At 41.6% G+C, this 21,323-nt stretch overlaps 1 protein-coding gene across 2 annotated transcripts in view; it reads left to right on the top strand.

The window, feature by feature from the left end:
* The window catches only part of WWOX (WW domain containing oxidoreductase), a 976,622-nt gene that overhangs the window by 277,642 nt on the left and 677,657 nt on the right, over positions 1-21,323 (top strand). For both annotated transcript variants that reach the window (XM_030298626.1, XM_030298628.1), the window contains exons 7-8: positions 11,665-11,850; positions 17,713-17,977. In XM_030298626.1, coding sequence (XP_030154486.1) covers positions 11,665-11,850; positions 17,713-17,977 — 451 coding nt within the window. The remainder of the gene's footprint in view (positions 1-11,664; positions 11,851-17,712; positions 17,978-21,323) is intronic.

The raw sequence follows: 21,323 nt of genomic DNA, 5'->3' as shown, positions 1-21,323 counted from the left end.
GGCAGTTCAGGAAGGTTCCATGGGGGATTTGGGGTTTGAGCTGGCTCTTGAAAGAACATGGGACCCTCAGCATGGGTGTTGTAGACATGGGCCAAGTATTCTGTACTCTCTACACTGTTACATTGACCTGTTCTCTCTGCAAGTAGATTTTAACATTTTTTCTCCTCATTTGTCTCCTGGAACCCAGGGCAAAGCACATGGTAAATAGTCCATACGTATTTTACTTGACCTCAGTCAGATTTAACAGTTTTGTTTTAATCACCTGTCAGGTACAAGGTGCTCTTCAGGTTGGTCCAGAGACTTGGAGATGAATGAGGCCCGACTGGTGTGGCCCCCCACCAGGTGCAGTTAGCACACAAATACACAAGTCGCTCATCCCCAGGGTGTGATTGGGGCCATTAGAAGCACACAGGGCCCTATTTTGTTTCTCTATTTTTTAAAGTTCTGTAGTGGTGCCTGGGTGGCTCAGTCGGTTGGGCATCCGACTTTGGCTCAGGTCATGATCTCACGGTCCATGAGTTCGAGCCCCGCGTCGGGCTCTGTGCTGACAGCTCAGAGCCTGGAGCCTGTTTCAGATTCTGTGTTTCCCTCTGTCTCTGCCCCTCCCCTGTTCATGCTCTGTCTCTGTCTCAAAAATAAATAAACATTAGAAAAATTTTTTTAAGTTCTATATATTTTTTTAAGTTGTATTTTACATATGTTTTTAAGTTTCTATGTATTTTTAAGTTGTATATATGTTTGTAAGTTGTATTTTACATACAGTAAAATTTGCCCTTTTGATAATATGGTTCCATGAGTTCTGACAAACACACAGTCATGGAGTCACCACTGTCAAGACAGAGAGCAGTTTCCTTTCCCCTCAAATTTCCCCTGTGCCTCTTTGGAATAATTCCCACCTCTACCCCGAGCCCCTGGCAACCATTGATTTTTTTTCTGTCCCTGGAGTTTTGCCTTTTCCAGAATGTTATATAAATGCAAGAATTCCGTATGCAGCTTTTTGAGTTTGGTTTCTTTCACATGGCATGACACATCTATTGGTTATCTGTTGCTGTTAAATTACTCCCAAAACTTAGTGACTTAAAACAGCAAACATTTATCACCTTACTCTATTAGTTTTCTGTTGCTGTTGTAATAAATTACCACAAATGTATTGGCTTCAAACAACACGTATCCAAGGTGCAGGAATATATATTCTTATCAGCTTTTATAACATTATTAACAGTAAAATAATATTATAAATCTGCTGATTTCATTGGTTGGAAATATCTTATTTTAATGATTGCTATGAGAGGATTAAAAAAATTTTTTTTTACATTTATTTATTTTTGAGAAACAGAGTGAGACAAAACATGAGCGGGGGAGGGGCAGAGAGAGAAGGAGACACAGAATCCGAAGCAGGCTCCAGGCTCTGAGCAAGCAGTCAGCACACACCCTGATGCGGGGCTCGAACCCACGAACTGTGAGATCATGACCTGAGCCAAAGTCGGCCGCTGAACCGACTGAGCCACCCAGGCGCCCCTACGAGAGGATTTTAGCATGTTAAATCTTGTACTGGTTATTTGTAATCTAGTTTTATAAAGTTTTTAATGTCTCCATCAATTTTTCTATTCGACTCTGTGAATGTGTTTAACTTGACCCCACTATTCACGATAGGTCAAATAAGGGAGAAGGTAGAGGTGGGAAGACCTCATATGGGCTATTACAGTGGCCAGAGCTGAAGACAGTGATCGTCTTAGCTCGACTTCCCTAGAAATCAAGCCTGGGTTGGGCATGTTTGTTCAGATGACTTATTGGGGGAGTGTTCTCAGAAGAAGGCAGGGAGGGAAACAGATTATGTTCAACTGGAGTCTAGGTTCAGCCTGATCCCACAGGTTCCTGGAGAAGGACTCACACTAGAATTAGTTTCTTTTGTTAGCAGAGCATCTGGGTCTGGGACGTGAGTTTACAGACATGATGGTGCCCATCGGTCAAGGACAATTCTCTAGAGAAGTCCCTGCTCTCAGCAGTGGAAAATGGATACACTGGACCCATAACGGAGATCTAGACAGAACATCTTGATGCTTCCTCCATTGGAAATGTAGGGAATTGGCAAAATATTAATAGTCTGAAGAGTCTAGAGATGTTGGTGTTGACTAGTCTTAGAGACTAAGGGTTTTCTAAGTGTTACTCATCGGGTGACCAGTTAGAGGGTATGATCCACTGTAGAAACAAGGATGTCGGAAGGGGGGAAGAACTGAGGAGAGATGATGAAGAGTTTAGATTTGGGGTGGGTAGGAATGGGATTCTGGAGTCTAGGAGGAATATGGGTGCTGGAGCTGTGGGTGTGAAGTTCATCTGTATAGACATGTTGTTAGGAGTCCCTGGCTGGAAGAGGCAGAAGATGGGGCAGTGGTGGCATCCGGAGGAGGTCCGTTTCAACAGAGGGGAAGTTGTTGGGTTTCTTGATTGCAAAGCCATTACTCTTCAGGCAGCCTGGAGAGGTTCTGGACAGTGATGGGAAAGCATTCAGTCGGTTTCGTGATAAGAAGTGGGTTTGGGGCAAGGAAAAGAGATGATGAGTGGAGATAAATATTTTAAAACTAGAGCCCATAAATGGGAAGAGAGAAGCTAGAGCGACTTGAAAGAGCCCCAGTGTCAAGTAGACAATTTCCTCATTCCAGCCTTCTCGCTCCTGTCTTTCCTCCTTTCTTCCTTTTTCTTCTCTCCACTTTCTTTCCTCTTTTCCCCATTTTCCCTTTACTGATGGTCAGAAAAGTCTGATTAGCCTGAAAGGCAGCAAGAATGAGCCAGTGGAGACGGAATGATTGAAAAGGCCAGGAACAGAGGGTATACTCAATGGATGGGACGCTTGAAAGGTTGTACACCTGAAACCAATGTGATAGGTCAGTAATACCAAAATTAGAAAAAAAAAAAATAAGAGGGGTATGAGAGGAAAACTTAGAGATCAGCTATCTGAAAGCCAGTTAGTGACAGCCTTTGCCCTGGGACCCCCTCTTTCCAGTATGAAGTATCACTTAAGGCTACTCTGGCTAGAAACCTTGGCCTGTCGTTGCTTCCACTGATGACACACAGCATACCCACCCGTAAATAATTGGAACGCCACTCTCCTTACCATTGAGCAGTCATTTTCTGGCCCAAATGAAGACGTTAGTCCTAATGGATGGGAGTGCTGTTTTGTCAGCATTCCCAGCAGGCACAGAGAATGCCAGGGTCCCCTCCACAGAGAGGGAGGGGCTCTTCTCTGTGGGTAGATTAGAGCCACAGAGAGGAAGCACACCCCTTTCATTGGAATCTTCCATTCAGTACCCTGAAGACCTCTCCTGTCCTCACTCACCCCTCACAGACCGGAATCCACCAAAGAAGAAAAAAGAATCAGTCCCAGAGTGCTGACTAACAGCATCAGCTTTGGAATTGGAATGATCCTATTTTTGTTTCCATTCTATCTTTATAGTTTGAACTTTCCTTTTGATATTCTGTAAATATTCATCATCTCAGAGCCTTTTGAATTGCAATGGCTTTTAGTCAAAACTGAGCAAAATGTGCCATTTGAATAATAAAAACCTCATTAAAGTGAGGCAAAAGAAATTCTTTTCCTTTTGTACAAGCCAATTAAGTGTCTTTACAATTAAGAAAAGTCTAGCACTTTATAGTTCCATATTCCATAAGCCGGTTTTTAATTAATGGAGGTGACAAGTTTTAGGTACAGGGTACATATTTCGCCTCTGGTGTTGTGCAATTAACATTAATGAAGAGCATTAAAATTTGGTAAAAGAGGAGAGGATTTCCCATGTCCTCTGTGTATTCACGCCTCCAGGCGGAGGTCTTTGGTAGCAGGTTTCTTGATGTGTTTTGCATTTCCTTGAGAAAATGTGCAGGCGAGGGTAAAGTTACCTAGAGGGGGCCTTGTAGTTATCAAGAGGTATGGTGTCAAAATTCCGAATGCCCAGGCCTATCTTAAAGACATGGAAATGCTGCAAAAATCACCTTTGAAGAATTATATTTTCTCCGGTGGATAGAAGGGAAGGGTATAGAGGCAAGGGGTGTAATAATGATTTAACCTGGCGTGTACCTTACACTATACTGGGATTTTGCTCATCAGAACCTTGGGAGGAATGTATGCTGCTGTTCTAAGTTTGCAGGGAGAGGAAACGGGTTTACAGAGGTTAATTAATTAACCGACCACAAGTCAGGGAAGTATAATAACATGGCTGGGCTTGAATTTCTCTCTGTCCATTTAAGGAAGCTTATCTAAGAAAGAAGGTATTGTGCATTAGCTCTGAAGTCAGACGATCTTTTGATTTTGTTTTGTTTTGTTCTTATTCATATATATGTTTCTTTATTGTTTTAGCTGTTTCTGACTCTTATTTTGACCGTAGGATAGTTGTTTCTAATCCCTGTTTTCCTGTTTGTGAAATGACGACAATCATTTTAATTACTATCAGTGATAATAATTCCTGTCATCTAAAGTTCTTACGTACACAAACTATCAGTAAGTGCTCAACCCACACTCAGCACTCAAAGAGAAAAAAGAAAAATAAAGTATCAGCAACTCTGAAAAAGTGAACCAAATATTTGAGATGAAAATGGAAAGGCATTCACATATAAGTCATATGTTCACTTGGCCCATTTTCCCTTTTCTCTCTCATAAAGTTTTTTCCTACAGTCTTGCCTTATTACAACATATGGGTTCTTCTGGTTACAAATGAGTAGATTCTGTTTTGATTTGAAATAGGCTCTGATGAATGTTGTAGGTAGACCAGATGCCTCAAAGCATTTTCTGTCCACCTCTTAAGAGACTAATGGGACTGTTGGGGGAGTTGTACATTGATAACTGTGGTGGGTACCATATGTGGAAAACATGTGATCCCACCCAAATACAGCTGACCCCAGCCACATCACCACTTTTAGGTCTTAGATAGGTGATGTGGGTTGGAAATATATCAGGCAACAGAACGTATATGACAGTTTCTCAACCAGACTTAGATTGCCTAGTGGCAGTGAAATTTACATAAATACTTTGTTTTTAAGGTTTATTTATTTTGAGAGAGAGAGAGCGAGAGAGAGAGAGAGAGAGAGAGAGAGAGTGAGTGAGTGTTTGTGCATGTGAGTGGGGAAGGGGCAGGGAGAGAGGGACAGAGAGAGAATCCCAAGCAGGCTCTGCATTGTTAGTGTGGAGCCCAATGTGGGGCTCAAACTCATGAACTGAACCATGAGATCATGACCTGATCTGAAACCAAGAGCTGAATGCTCAACTGGCTGAGTTCCCCGGGCACCGGTGTGTAAATACCTTTTAAGAAACAGTGAGTTAATTGTTTTTTTCTTTAGTGATAAATTCATTCTTTCTTCCAAGCATTTATTATCAATTCTTAATGAAATTATTACCATTGACATCATTAACAATATCATTAATATTATGAATAAGTAATGAACTAATATCAATTCTTTGCAAACTCTTCCAAAAAACAGGATAAGAAGAAAAACTTCTCAACTCACTGTATAAGGCCATTATTACTCTGATTTGAAAACCAGATAAAGGTATCACAAGAAGATTATAGACCAGTAATCACGTAGGAATATGGTTGTAAGAATATTCAACAAAATATTAACAAACCAAATGCAGCAATTTAGAAGACGGATTATATACCATGGTGAGGTGTGATTTATCCAAGGAGTTCTAGGTTTGTTTAACATCTGAAAGTCAGTGCAGTACATCATATCAGTGAAATAAAAGATATGCCAATAGACACAAAAGGAGCATTTGGAAAATTCTAACACTGTTTCTGGACCAAAACACTCAACAGACTTGGATTACAAGGGCATTACCTCAACCTGATACAGGCATCTACAAAAAATATCCACACCTAACCTTCTACTTAATGCTATAAGATTGGATACTTTATCTTTTTTTTTATCATCCATTTTAATTTTATTTGCATCGTTTAATTTTCTTTAATTTATTTTTTAATTTTTAATTTTTTAAAAATTTACATCCAAATTAGCATATAATGCAACAGTGATTTCAGGAGTAGATTCCTTAGTGCCCCTTATCCATTTAGCACATTCCCCTCCCACCACCCCTCCAGGACTCAAATTGGTTTGTTTTCCCCTAGAAGTCATTCTCTGTAGTTCTGTTTAGTCCATAAATTAAGCCGACGGTGAGACTTGTGTTCTTGAAGAGCTAAGTTGGCCCAGTTGGACGGGGCTCAGTGTAACAGCTCTGGTCTCCAGTAGAGGGTGCTGCTAGCCTACTGGGTTGGATTGTTGCAGTGCTTGTTAGTGTGCATGGGCAGGAGAGGTGTAAATGGCGCCACCCAGCTACCCAGTCTGTTCTCCCGGATAAGCAATCGCGCCCCTGTCCTCTGTCTTCAGCTGTCGTCCACTCCCCGCTTCTTCACTCTTCGCGACCAGGCCCCAGGCAGTACCTCTCTCCCATGTTTTGTCTCAGATGTGGCTGTTTTCCCCAGTCCCTTACTTCCGAAGGACTGCGGCTTTGTCCCCTTTTGCCCCTCTGCGGGAGGGTCTCACGGAGCAACGGCCAAATGAGCATTTGCCGAATATCGGCTGCAACCAGGAATGCCTGCTGGACCCTGTTGTTGCCGGCGCCCCAAGACCATGGCCAGGTGCCAGCCCACCCCAGAAAAAGTTCGCGAGACGGTGTAGCAGCAGCGTCTCAGGGATTGTGGAAAATCACAACACACATCTGGCACCAGGCTTCACTCTCAACAATCTTGCCCCAGCACCAGTGAATGTGGCCGCCTTCCGGGGTCTGCTGGGACCAGGTGGCTTCAACAGTCTCTACCGGATGTCCTTCCAGCAGTGGAACTGCTTTTCCCCATGTGGCCTGACAACCTCCCGGACCCCACTCTGTTCCTGGGGATTTGCCCTTCCCACCAGAGCACCGCCAGCTATCGAGCTGCGGAGTTATAGCCTTTGCGCTCCCCTTGTTTACAGTCTTAATGGAATTTAAACCCTCTCCTTTCTCCTTTCTCCCTTTTTAGTTTAGTCCCTGCGGCTGTTTCCAATTTGCCACTTTCTCTCCAGCTGCTTTTGGGGTGGGGTGCTTTTCCCGTATTCTCCCCCCCACAAGTCTCCATCCTCTCTCTGCCCACAAAAATGGTTCCTTACCTTTCGCGGCTTCTAGCTCCCCAAGTTCAGTTCTCCGTGCCGGGAACCTGCTGAATTCTGTGGTTCAGGTTGTGCAGATTGTTGTGTTAATCCTCCAGTCAGTTTTCTAGGTGTGTAGGATGGTTTAGTGTTGCATTGTTTAATTTTTGAAAGATATTACAATTGTGTTGTACAGACAAGTTACATGTGTACATCAATTTAATGTTTATATTGTTCTTTATTACCTTCTACATACCCATTACTATTTGAAATTAGTTTCTATCTTTTACTCAGAAGTGTTGGCAGCAAATTGTCTTCTTATTGGTTTTTCTGAAAATGCCTTTATTTATCCTTACTTTTTGGTGGGAACGTTCTGTAGGTATACAATTCTAGGTTGGTAGTTACAGTCTTTGAGCAATTTAAAAATATCATTACATTTATTTTTGTCTTTCCTCATTTCCATTGAAATGTCATCTACCAATCTTATTCTTTGCTTTATTGAAACCAATGTGTCTTGTTTTCTCTAGGGCCTTTTCAATTTCTTTCCCCTTATTTTTGATTTTTGCCGTTTATTCTGTAATGTGCTTAAAAGATGTTGCCTTTGTATTTATCCTATTTGTGCTTTGCTGTGTTCATTGCATCTGTGGATTGATATTTGCTCTTTTCTTCTACAAACATCTACCACATGGTTCTTAAGCTCTGGTCTATGATTTTCTTTTTATTGCATTGTTATTTCTCTGTCTCTCTCTCTTTCTCCATGTATCTATGTTTCATTTTTGTATTTTCTATAAGTCTGTGTTTAATTTTAATTATTTAGTGTTCTGTGTCCAATATATTTAAACACATATATTAATATATTAATCTCAGATATTGCATTTTTTTCAATTCCAGACAGTTCTTTTTATTATTTTTCAAAATTAAAATCTCTAGTGAAATTCAGAATCTTTACATTGACCTTTTTTTAATTTTATTTTTTATTAAAATTTTTTTTTTATTTTTATTTTTTTTTAATTTTTAATTTTATTTTTTATTTTTTAAAATTTACATCCAAATTAATTAGCATATAGTGCAACAATGATTTCAGGAGTAGATTCCTTAGTGTCCCTTATCCATTTAGCCCATCCCTGCTCCCACAATCCCTCCAGTAACCCTCAGTTTCTTCTCCATATTTATGAGTCTCTTCTGTTTTGTCCCCCTCCCTATTTTTATATTATTTTTGTTTCCCTTCCCTTATGTTCATCTGTTTTGTCTCTTAAAGTCCTCCTATGAGTGAAGTCCTGTGATTTTTGTCTTTCTCTGATTGACTAATTTCACTCAGCATAATACCCTCCAGTTCCATTCACGTAGTTGCAAATGGCAAGGTTTCATTGTTTTTGATTGCCGAGTAATACTCCATTGTATATATATACCACATTTTCTTTATCCATTCACCCATCGATGGACATTTGGGCTCTTTCCATACTTTGGCTATTGTTGATAGTAGTGCTATAAACATAGGGTGCATGTATCCCTTGGAAACAGCTCACCTGTATCCCATGGGTAAATGCCTAACAGTGCAATTGCTGGGTCGTATTGTAGTTCTATTTTTAGTTTTTTGAAGAACCTCCATACTGTTTTCCAGAGTGGCTGTACCAGCTTGCATTCCCAAGAATACCTTTAAGATCAGAAAAGAAAACAAGGATATCAAATTTTACCAGTTATATTCCATATTGTGCTGGAAATTCCAGCCAAAGTAATTGGGGTAGGGAGAGACATTCTGATTGGAAAGGAAAGAGTAAAACTATCTTTATTTGTGGGTGAAATGACCTTATGTGTAGAAAATACTAAGAAACCCACATTAAAGTATCAAAACTAATAGATAATTTAAAAAGAACTCAAAAAACTAATCGATAATTTCAGCAAGCTTAGAGGATAAAAAATCAATATGCAAAAATCAATTGTATTTGTATATACTAGTAACTAACAATTTCCAAATTAAATTAAGAAATCAATGCAAATTGCCATATCATCAGAAAGAATAAAATACTTATGAATACATTTAACAAAAGATGTGATAAATTTCTATTTTGAGAGCTATAAAATATTGTAGAAGGAAATTAAAGACCTAAATGCATATAAAGACATCCCATGTTCATAGATCCAGACATTTAATATTGTAAAGAGGACAGTATTCTCAAAATTGATCTGTAATTTTAATGTAAACGTTACTAAAATTGCAGTTGGCTGTTTTGCCAGAAATTGAAAGCTGATTCTAAACTTTTTATGTGCATGCAAAGGCCCCGGACTAGCCAACCCAAGCTTGAAAAATAACAAAGTTGAAGGACCCTCATTTCCCAGTTTTCAAAATTTACTCCATAGGGGCACCTGGGTGGCTCAGTTGGTTAAGCATCTGACTCTTGATTTTGGCTCAAGTCTAGACTTCAGGGTCTTGAGATCAAGACCTGCGGTGGCTCTGGCTCTGGGCAGACTGAGGAACTTGCTTAATATTCTCATTCTCCCTCCCTATCCCCCCATGATTCCACAGCTGGTGCTCAATGGTGCACTATCCTTCTCTCTCAACAATAACTATATTTATATATATAAATATATATAACTATATATATGTAAAATGTTTATAACATATATAAAATGTTATGTATATATGTATGTTGTTACTACAAAGCATTAGTAATAAAGACTGTAGTACTAACATAATAAAAGAATATAACAGAGAGTCCCATAATAAACTCTTACAGGTGGTCAATTGATTTTCCTCAAGGGTGCTGAGACGATTCAATGCAGGCAAGAGTAGTCTTCTTTTTTTTTTTTTTTTTAATTTTTTTTTCAACGTTTTTTATTTATTTTTGGGACAGAGAGAGACAGAGCATGATCGGGGGAGGGGCAGAGAGAGAGGGAGACACAGAATCGGAAACAGACTCCAGGCTCCGAGCCATCAGCCCAGAGCCTGACGCGGGGCTCGAACTCATGGACCGCGAGATCGTGACCTGGCTGAAGTCGGACGCTTAACCGACTGCGCCACCCAGGCGCCCCAAGAGTAGTCTTCTTAACATACGAAGCTACACTTGGAGCGCCCACTTGCCAGAGAATGAAGTTATCTCTTGCCTTCACTGTATATCCCTGTTAAGCTTCCAGTGGATCATAGATCTAAATGTAGGAGCCAAAGCTAGAACTCTTAGGAGTGAAGATAGAACTGTATCTTTGTGATGTTGGGTTAGGGAATGCTTTCTTAGATATGACCCCTGAAGCACAAGAGGCGAAAGAAAAATATATATATAGCTCATATTTCATCAAACTTAAAACTCAGAAGATAATTTAAGACATTTTGGGTTCCACCCACCCCTAGAGATAACTACTATTCACACTTTTGGCTGTGCTTCATAAATATTTTGTGTGTGTGTTTGTGTGATCATACAAGATTATATCTTTTGTAGCATGCATATTTTACAGGGTTGAAGGATCTATCATTTTAATGGCTGTGTAGTATTCTATCATATGCATCCCATGCAAATTCATTACATGATTTCCCAGTTTTATATGTCATTTATTTCTATATTTTGCTTTCATATTGTAATTGCAGACGCTGTGGGTAGCCTTGAATAAATGACATTTTAACAATTTTTATTAATATATTAGGATGATTTCCCACCAGCACCACTTCTCTGTGAGGATTTGGGATTTTGATTCATATGATGAAAGGCTTACTTTTATTTTTTTTAATTTTATTATGAAACAAATTAAATATAAACACAATGGGAGAAAATAGTATAATAGATCTCCACCTACCCATCCCCACGGCTCACTCATTTCTATTGTCTAGATGTAATTTGACCTCTGAAAGGAATATATTCAAACATTGTATGCCTCTCTCTCTTTTTTTTTTCCTGCTTATTTTTGAGAGAGAGAGAGACAGAGAGAGAGAGACAGAGAGAGAAAGAGAATATGAATGGGAGACGGTCAGAGAGAGAGGAAGCTAGAGGATCCTAAACAGGCTCTGTAATGTAGGGCTTGAACTCAGGAACTGAACCGTGAGATCATGACCCGAGCCAAAGTCGGATGCTTATATGATTGAGCCACCCAGGAACCCCTGTGTGCCTGTTTTTCACAGAGTACTTCCCCCTTGCTGTGCTTACTTAGAACCTATTAAATGCTGGTTCCTGTATTGTTGTTTATATAGCAGATTTTCTCTTTAATTTCTTACATCTACTTAAGGGCTGTTTTGATGTTACAGGTGAAGAAGTGAAGAAGTGGTTAAACTAAGATGCACAGATAAAATTAGATTTTAGACTCTGAGATCCATCCTGGGTGGCCAGTTTGCCCAGTATGGTCCCGGTTTCAGCTCTGAAAGTCCTACATCCCAGGAAGCCCCCTGGGTCCCCGCAGCCCACTCCCAGTCCAAGCCCTTCCCCTGCAGAGTGGCTTAGGATGTGACATTGCAGGAGATCCCTTTTCCAGCTGCTGGGTCTTGAAGACAGTGAAAGATTGGTTGTTCCCGTCAGGGCATGGGATATCCTTGGTTTTAGAGCGTTTATGTCCGCATAACGGTGATATTTTATTTTGCAGATCCCTTCGTGTGCTTGTGTGCAATGCGGGGGCTTTTGCTCTCCCCTGGAGCCTCACCAAAGACGGCCTGGAGACCACCTTCCAGGTGAATCACCTGGGACACTTCTACCTTGTCCAACTCCTTCAGGATGTCTTGTGCCGCTCAGCTCCTGCCCGAGTAGTTGTGGTCTCCTCAGAATCCCATAGGTGGGTTAGAATCTGATATGTTTGGGTTTTTTTTTTAAAGGTTTGTTTGTTTGTTTGTTTGATTATGAATGAGAGAGAGCACAACAGCGGGGGAGGAGCATAGAGAGAGGGGTACAGAGGACCTGAAGCAGGCTCCTCACTGACAGCAGCAAGCCCGACACGGGGCTTGAACTCAGGAACCGAGAGATGGTGACCTGAGCCAAAGTCCGATGCTCAACTGACTGAGCTGCCCAGGTGCCCCTGAATCTGCTGTTTTGTTCCCATGGCCCCTTCCTTGTGCCAGCCAGTGTCCCCCCAAGGCTCTCTTCCTGAAAGTAATTTTCAGTAACGCCACTCAGGTGTATTCAACCTGGCTTCCTTAATTTTTTGAGGTCTGTTTTGGAGATTGTGGAGGGGGGTGACATGGGGGTTTTGTCTCCAGCAATGTAGATGGTTTTCACAACTCTACTTCAAGCCCCTCATTGATTTTGCTTCGAGATGGGATAATAATTGATTAAATCTGAATGCCTGACCTTTATTGATTTGTCATTCAACAACTTCAACACCTCACCAGGAAGAATGTGCAGTTATTCCAGCAGGAGAAACAATGCAATTAAAGACCACGAGATGAAATCCAATTGTTTTATAATGAGAAATTAGGGAATTCAATGCAGACATTAGCTGTGTAATTGTAGAAAGGGAAGTACTGTAGTTAGAACATATTAGAAATCTGGCCATGCCTCTTTTGGTTAAAATTTCAATTAAAACATCAGATGGCACTTCTCTTCCGTTACCATTAGGAGAATATCCAATTGACTAAAAAGGCGTTTGAAAATTTCATCCTATTTTCAGCGTATTTGTTTCTAGAGTTGGATGAACAACTATTTGTCTAAAGAGAGGTGATCGAAGAAGACAAAGGACTCGCCGGGCGAGGCTAGATTTAATGTGTGGGGTGGGGGAGATTTTCCTGGTGTGGTCAGAAGCATTCACTCTTAGCAAAGAAGCTGGAAAAAAAAAATAGTGTGCAGGGGCCTATTTTTTCCCCCTTCTTCTCCGTCTTAAGTCCTGAAATGTTTTAGTGACCCAGAATGAAGCTTATTTTTTTAATCACGCTTCCATAAAATGTAACCCCTGGGAAGAGAGAGACCAGCCAAGGGTTAGCCTGAACCCTTTATCACTCCCAAACACAGGGGCTTATAGTAGAAGTGACATACTGCAGATAGATTTACTTTTACCATTTTACATTTATGAGGGCTGAAATGAAAGGAAAATGCCCGTAATAATCCTCCCCCGTGTTAAAAGACACGAAACATCTAGTAATTAGGTGGTAACAAAATCTGGACATCCTTATCTTTGCAAATCACACCAGGTTCATGGAAAAAAAAAAAAAAAAGTGGAGTGGCCCTGCTCAGGAGTGGGGGCCGGCGCGGGAGCGCGAGCTCCGGAAATAAATCTGCCAGTCCCAATCATTTGCCAGATGTGGAGGGCACCACGGGATATGTTTAAATGAGCTGGTATTTAATGGGAGATTATGTTGAATTGTAGCTTCTTGCTTCGCTTTGTAAATCTGTATCTCAAATGGTATTTCATGTGCTGCCTTTGTTCTCTCCTTGACTTCGGCGTAATTCGAGCCTACCTTGGAGATCTGAATCTTAATTTCATTTAACAGAGGAATTGGAAGGAAGGGCCTTGGTCTCCTGAATTAGACCCAGTTTAGTTTAGAGACGAGGACTTCCTGAAATGTGTTATCAGGCCCTCTCCTGTCTGGTGATTGGCCCTAGTTTTCTGCTCTCTGGTCATTTTTTGCACGTGTTAAGGGGTATTTTTGTGTGTTTTGTGTGTTTTGCGCGCACGCGTGCATATATGTGTGTGTGTGTGTGTTTTACAAAATGCTAATTCCCCCCCAGCTGGTTTGTTTATTACACTTGCATGGCCTCCTGTGTTGCCCTAGAGGTGGTGTGAATACTGGGTGCATAGTCCTGGGAAAGCACTCACTCACTGCTCAAGGACCAGAGCCTTAAACCATGTTGTAAAATGGAAGTGTTGATATCTAATTACCTCCATAAACCTTGGCGGAATCTCTTCGTTGGAGTCAAGACCCCCTGTTAGGGGAAAAATAAAGTCCTATGTTTGCAGAAAATATTATACCAGACTGCCCCCAGGCAAAATATTTATTAGCCTCCCCGTGTCTTCACTGTATTTTAGTTACTTATCTGGAGTGTGAGCGAGTGAATGCAGTTTCTGCATACCTAAAATACATCATATGAAAAGGAGAACTCGACTTCCTTGCTGTGAAAAATTTTCAGATAACAATTAAAATGGAATGAAAAGAGCGGAGGGCTGGCTGAACAACTGTGAATGGCTGCAGCTGCGTTGAGGGCCAAGTTGCTGTGTGCGCACTCACACACACACACACACACACACACACACACACACACACGTACACAGCTTCGGAGGCAAATTCTGTCCTATTCTTTGAACATACTAGCTTTTGTCTACATAGAATGCAGCCTAATTATTTTTGGTAATGTAAAAATCCTCCATTAAAAAAAAAAAATAAGGGAGCAGTATATATAGAAATACAAGACAGAGGTCCCCTCAAACAACAAATGTTGATGCCCAGAGAGCAAAATGGTCACATTTTGCTGTATTGGAAGGAGGATAATTCTATTAAGACATTATTGCGTGGCTTTGTCAATTCTTCAAGTTGAAAATAGAGTCGGCAGCATTTGAAGGGTTGTTTTACTGCGTCTTGAGCGAGAGGTGAACGCAGTAATTTTTCAGGAAGCCCGCCCTGGCTCAGAGGGGTCCCAAGGCTTTCCCCCCTTCCTGCTTTCCAGAGGACTGTCAATACAAGCTAATCAGACCTGAAAAATGGGTTTGCTGCCCAGGAGATCAGCAAGGCAGGAAATCGGGAATCTGCTCATGGATGGGGGCTGCTTGCAAAGGGTGGGCCTCCTGTTTCCTAGCTGTGCTTCTCCAACCCGAGAGGCTCCTTCAACTTGGTTCCACCTAATTTCTCATCATGGTGGGTTTTTTTGGTGTGTTTGTTTTTGTTGGTGGGTTTTTTTTTTTTTTTTTTTTTTTTTTTTTTTTTTTTTTTGCCTTGTTTCTAGATTAAGGACTAGGAATGAATGCCTTTCCCACCTCTTAGGAGTTTAACTGACCTAGTGCTCCCCACATGAAAGACTTCCACGTTGTCCTTAAAAACCAAAGCAGGGAATTCATTCTAAACTGTAGAAGTGCCACATGCAAATATCGATGAGGGATATAGAGGACCCAAAGGTAATGCTAAATTTTGCCTTTGGAGCAAGGCTCAAAGGAAGCTTGGCACTTAGTTTGGAATTGTGAACCCAGGATCGAACTTTAATTCTCTAATCCTGTATTTAGTCCCTGCTATGTGTTGGGCACTGCAGTAGGCGTAAATACGCTGTCTGCCTTCCAAGAATTCACAGTTCACTGGGGGAGCCAGGTGAGCAAATGGCCTGCACTCTGGCATGGTAAGGACAGAGGCACACAGGACACAGCACACAGTACCCAGCATACAGATAAAATGCAAAGATGGCATGACTTGCTTTGTTACTGATGTTGGCAGGGAGGTGCGTGGGGCCATTGAATACTGGGAATATCACCGCCTGGGTCCTGGCGAGTGGGCACCTCATTTCCGTGGAAACAAGTGTTTCAATCTGCTTTGCATGGCTTCTTTCAATCTGTCCCCCATTGCCACCCAAGAAATCATTGTGACAACAAACAGTGAAAGAGCTGGTTAGGTAGTGCCTCCTGCGAGAAATGGCACTCATGCTGGGTTAGGCTAAACGCAGATGCCAAAACTGGTTTCCTGCAAAGGTGATGGAAAAAGAGTGGAGAGTAAGAGGAGGATGGTATTTTCGTCCCATACCAGGTAGATGTGGTCTGGATCCTTGATACTATTTCTGCACAGAGTAGGTAGAATCTCTAAGAAATGGCCCATACATTGGATCACTGAGCTGTCAACAGTCTTTTTCTGTAATACCTTATTACTACATTGGATTAAAGTTCAGAAATAATACAACTTCCCTGCATAAATGCATTTTAATTCAATATGCTAGCTTAACTGTAATGGAAAGAAAAAAATAAATGTGAAACAAAATAGCATGTTTCTTAACTTGAGAAGGACTACAAGGAGGATAAGTAATCAGATGTGCGTGTCCGTGCATCGGTCACCTCCATTGGGATATTCACAAATGCGGACCATTAACAGGTGTGGCCCTGCAGACTGAAATACTCCTGGCACGGAATCAAGCGTCACCTCCCCCCAAAACCCATGAAATCTGAAAGTGCGTTCATTCTTCATATACGTGGCTGTAGGACTACTGTCTTGGAAACGCAGTGGATGTCAAAACTGTGCTTATATGAAAAACACAGCCAGGCTGTAGGCTCAGATAATTATACACGGGCTTTTCATCTGCATGAATGTCCAGTGGGACGATCTTCATGGAGCAAGGCTCCGTCTGCATTGCAGGACGTCTACCATGCCCGGCCCCTGCCGGCAGTCATTATAACAATCAGAAAAAGGCCCCCATAAACTTTCAAATTTCCCGCTAAGTTCCGGTGCTTCTGATGATTAAGCTCGCAAGTCTGGGCACTTCCTGTGGTTTGGGGACTTGGAAACAGGCAGCCAACAATTAGTTTCAAGGTCTTGTTGTTGCATCCGTGATAACATTTCTGGCCATCAGCCTTGTTGATGACTTTAGAGCGGCGATGTCATTTAACACTAGAAATTGGATGTCACTGACTGAGTCCTGGAGAAGGGCTATTTCATTTCCATGAAAATATGAATTTCACCTGTCCCTGGGTTGCTTTTACCTTCCTTGTAGCTCACCCTGAACTGCTCATATCCAGGAACAACCAGATTATTCCATGATTTTCATTTTACCTTTTGCTTTTGTTGCTATAGCCAGCACCCCGAGTACTCTCCTTATATTTCCTTATTACTTGGTGCAAATGCTCAGAGTTAATTTAATGAAGGAAACTATGAGGAGTCTTTAACAAGGATGAGATCAACCTCCAGAAAATTCCTTTTGTTATGATCCTTTTTTTCTTTTAGGGCAGTCACTACTTTGCTGTTACTTGAAAGAAAGAAAGACAGAAAGAAAGAGAGAGAAAGAAAAGAAAAGAAAAGAAACAAACAGCTGGTGTTTAATGACTCCGTCAGACCCAATTATAAAACATCAACTACTTACTTTGATTTGTGTATTTCTCTGCCATGGGTATACTTAAAAACAGTAGAGTCTGCCAGAACTCATTCTGGCTTTGTTTACATTTATCTTTTAAACGTATAAGGCTATTGATGGCACCTCACCAAGGTTATAACCCCTTTATAATCATTAATTTTTAATCTGGAAAAGAGTCTTGGGGGCAGCAAGACTCATCTATATTTACTTGGAGGATCAAATGAAAATATACAGGACTCAAGCGTTGGCTAAAATAACCCAGGAAAGCCCCGTCAAAGGTTAGGAATGTGATATCTTTCTGCTTCCAAAAGCTGTAGCCCTTTATTTAAGATGCTTTTCCATTTAATTTAATTATCCTTGAACTTCCTGTTGAAGGTTTTGAAAAATACACGTTGGAAGCAGGGGGAGTTGAGTGTGTTAAGATTGCCCCATTTCTGAGTTTGGGCCCTTACGTAGTCTGTCTTTGGATGCCGTTGTTTTATCGTGTCCAGTCACTATTGTCCATTTCTAAGGGAGACTTTGTTTCTACATTTGCCCAGTTGGGTTTTCAGTTGCCTCTGTGGTGGTGTCCTCAGACTTCTAATAAAAATAAAACGCTATTGTTATCAGGAGTCAGAGATTGGCTGCTTCATGTCATACTTCCTATCTTTTTTTGTTTTGTGTCGTTTAGATTCACAGATATTAACGATTCCTCGGGCAAACTGGACTTCAGCCGCCTTTCTCCATCTAAAAATGACTACTGGGCCATGCTGGCTTACAACCGGTCTAAGCTGTGCAACATTCTCTTCTCCAACGAGCTCCACCGCCGCCTGTCCCCGCGTGGGGTGACGTCGAATGCCGTGCACCCTGGAAACATGTTGTATTCGTCCATTCATCGTAACTGGTGGGTGTACACGCTGCTGTTTACGTTGGCCAGGCCTTTCACCAAGTCCATGGTAAGTGAATGGCTTCTGTCGCCGCCACAGACACCTTCAGTGCGCTCTTAATGGAGCTTCAGCTTCTCTCCTCCGGTAGTGCCGAGTCTGGTCTTGACAGCCACGTCCTCGGGCCCGTTAAAGCCATCAGTCAGGGCTCTTGAACACATTTCAGTTGACTTCGATTATAGCTGTTTCTCTAAAGGCGTCTTGGAGGGCTGGATAGAAAACGTGGTTTTTCCAGTATTGCGTTAAGGATGGCTTGAAGTCTTGGTGGAGATGCTTTGCTTTCTTTTGATGCGTTTTTTTTTTCTTTTTTAATTGCTGTTATTCAGAAGGCATAGTACTTGAAAACCGTGTTTTGTGTCAGTAGGTGAAAAACATGGGTTGGTGACTGTTGAATTATCAGCCAAAGTGATTCCTTTGTTTCAGTTGGGAATCTATATTTGATGTGGTAAATTCTTCTTTTAATGGATGTGAACCTCACCTGGAAAACTTTTTGTCGGTCCCAAGTGCCGTTTATTCTTTACGTCCCCAAAGGTGAGTCCTTTTGGATGAATCACACCTCTGTGGTTAGATTCGGAAGCGTTCACAAAGGTAAATAGGAAGTTTTTACATTTTCGATGGTCGTATAACCTCCGTATCAAGAAACTTCTTCCATGAAAACGTTTTAATAGGAAGTCTTTTAAATGAGCAATGCACATTTTACACAGTATATTTGGTATGGTGTTTTTTTCCTAAACCACGGGCCTTTAAAAACGCTTCAAATTAGTGCATGCAAATACTATTCCAGTTAACCGACCTAACCTCTAATCCTCAGAAAGGTCCAAACACGTTTTGGCTTCTGAGAGTATCACAAGGTGAATTCATTATCCTGGGAAAATGATCATGTGGCCTCTGAATAGTCTGCCTTCTTCTCCAGCAGCCATTCCCAGTTAACCGTGGGCCAGATACCCAACCGCTCTGAGCCTGATTCCTCACACTTAAAATGGCAATACGGGTTGTTGTGGGGATTGACCCTAATGGGTATGCCATTTATAACATTGGGTATGGAATTTCTGTGGAGACTTTCATCTGACTGTGCACTGTGGTAGCCACCTGCCGTGTGTGGCTCTGGAGCCCTTGAAAAGTGGCTAAATACAACCGAGAGGCTGAATTTTTCATTGGCTTTTACCTTGATTGATTTAGATTTACATAGCTGCAAGATTGGAAAGCACGGTTAAATAATGTGCCTAGATAGTAGGTATGTAGTACTCCTGCTATGATGGTTGTTGTTATTCTTTATATTACCTCTGGAGAGGATTATTTTCCGAAGTGTCATTGTTTGTGTTGCATATAAAGATTACAGAACTAAAGGAGTCCGTAGACCGGAGTCTGCTGGACGAAGTTGGGTGGACCTCCGTCTCTGTCCCTAGAGGCCCAAGGAGAAGGCAAATGGCAAAGTGGGAAGGGTGTCCAGATGAAGAGAGTCTGGCCTCCGACACGTACACCTGGTCTCCCAGGAGCCACAGTAGAATGAACTTTCCATGTTCTGGGCCCCCAGTAACTGAAAAACAGCATCTTTTCTCTGCCATGATGCACTTTTTTGGATAAGCATATAGATGATAAAGACTATGAAGTATGTATGTAGGTTTAGATTTTTAGGACATTCTTTTTTCTAATCGTGTTTTGATATATTTAGGTGTCCGGTGGTATTCTTGGCCATCAGAGTTCTCTGGCTAGGTTTATAAAGACGTGGAATGGGAATGAATTTGTCAGAGTCACAGACAGTTGCGTCTTCACAACATAGACATTTAGGACCGTGTGTACGTGGACTGGGTGTGTGTGTGGACTGGGTGTATGCGGGAGAGATATCAGCATGATGGGGCTATGTCACTGGCAGGACAGACCAGGCTCCCTGGAAAGGTCACCTTGTGTTTTATCCTCCCGTACGGGGCTTGACGCTACTTCCGTCGTGAGAAGACATTTGTTTTGTGGATGCGGAGTGTCCTTCTCCCTTTTTTAACACACATTTATTTGTGGACATAAGCCACATAGTCGCATCCCCGTTGTCACCCCCTGTGAAAGCTGGATTCCTCAATGCCCACGAAGAAGCCTAGCATAAATGCAACGTCCTCATCGCCAGGGGGCCGTTTGTGCTGCACTGATGTGTCTGCGTGTCACTCCAACAGTGTCTCCTTTTGACATGAGTGTTGCTGGGGTACCCATCGCATTGCCCAAGGTCACGGAATGGAGAAGCACAGCCCACCCTTGTGCTCGGAAGCCCTGCCTTTGCTTCTCCACTGTAGCTGGCTCCCTTAAGTATTAAACAGCAGTATTGTAATATCAACGTCCCTTTTTTATTTGCTGTGACTTGCTGTGACTACGGCGATTTTAGTTACAGTAATTAGGTCACCCTTCATGGAGTCAGGCTATTTTAAGTGCCTCTTTAAGGAATATTGTTGCAGATCGGTAATTTTACAATTGGATGTTCTTGTGCAACTTTATTAAATGTAATCTGTCTTTTAAATGTTGCCCTTTTACAGTTATACATTTCTAATTGTTGCTGTAAATGCATTATCACTTTGAAATTAATTAATTTTTCCATTTTGGCTGCCTGCAGTATAATAATCACTAATGAGAAACTCATAGGGATTAATCTCAGCACAGCGACCCCTACTGGTAAGGCTGTGTCTTTGGCACCGCGTCCCCTTGAGGTCTGGAGGGTAGGCCGAGTGTTTGAGGAGTCTGTGGGGGAAGCGTTTGTTTCCTTTCCCTCCAACTCGTGTAAAAATAAAAATAATTCATACCGATGGGAATAGGATTTTTTTTAAGTAATCTTTACACCCATTGTGGGGCTTGAACTCACAACCCCCGAATCAAGAGTCACATGCTCTTCCTATTGAACAAGCCAGGCGTCCGGCGAATAGGATTGTTTTAAAATATTGTTTAAAAAATATGCAGGACTCTAGTTCCTCTTGAAACATCTTAAAGTTTGGTGGGAGCTTTTTGATAATGAAGTCACATCCACCATGGCTATGTTATACATTATTTTCTTGTCTCCCTAGCTTTCTTTTATGCAATTGCATATGTGTGCATGAATATATACTGTAAGGATATATAAAGTGCTCATACCTTGGTATTTCTCCAAGAAACTTAATTCACAAAACCAGGCTTATTGTATTATTGGGTGATAAAAGAGATTTCCAATTTTGGCTATTGGCAATCGTTGCCATTTGGTGACTTTAGACTCCTGCTGTGCCCCCAGGTAGGATGTGACTTTGCACCTTAGTCCAGACCCTGTGATGCTTTAATTCCTCACAACGGTTCCACACAATGCTAGAATGATTATCCTCCCTGGTAGTCAAGGAACACAGAGAACTCACCC

The sequence above is a fragment of the Lynx canadensis genome, chromosome E2, assembly GCF_007474595.2.
Source record: "Lynx canadensis isolate LIC74 chromosome E2, mLynCan4.pri.v2, whole genome shotgun sequence".
In the NCBI taxonomy this organism is placed as follows: Eukaryota; Metazoa; Chordata; class Mammalia; order Carnivora; family Felidae; genus Lynx; species Lynx canadensis.
The sequence above is the reverse complement of the archived record's forward strand: the minus strand, read 5'-3'. Positions and strand labels throughout refer to the sequence as shown.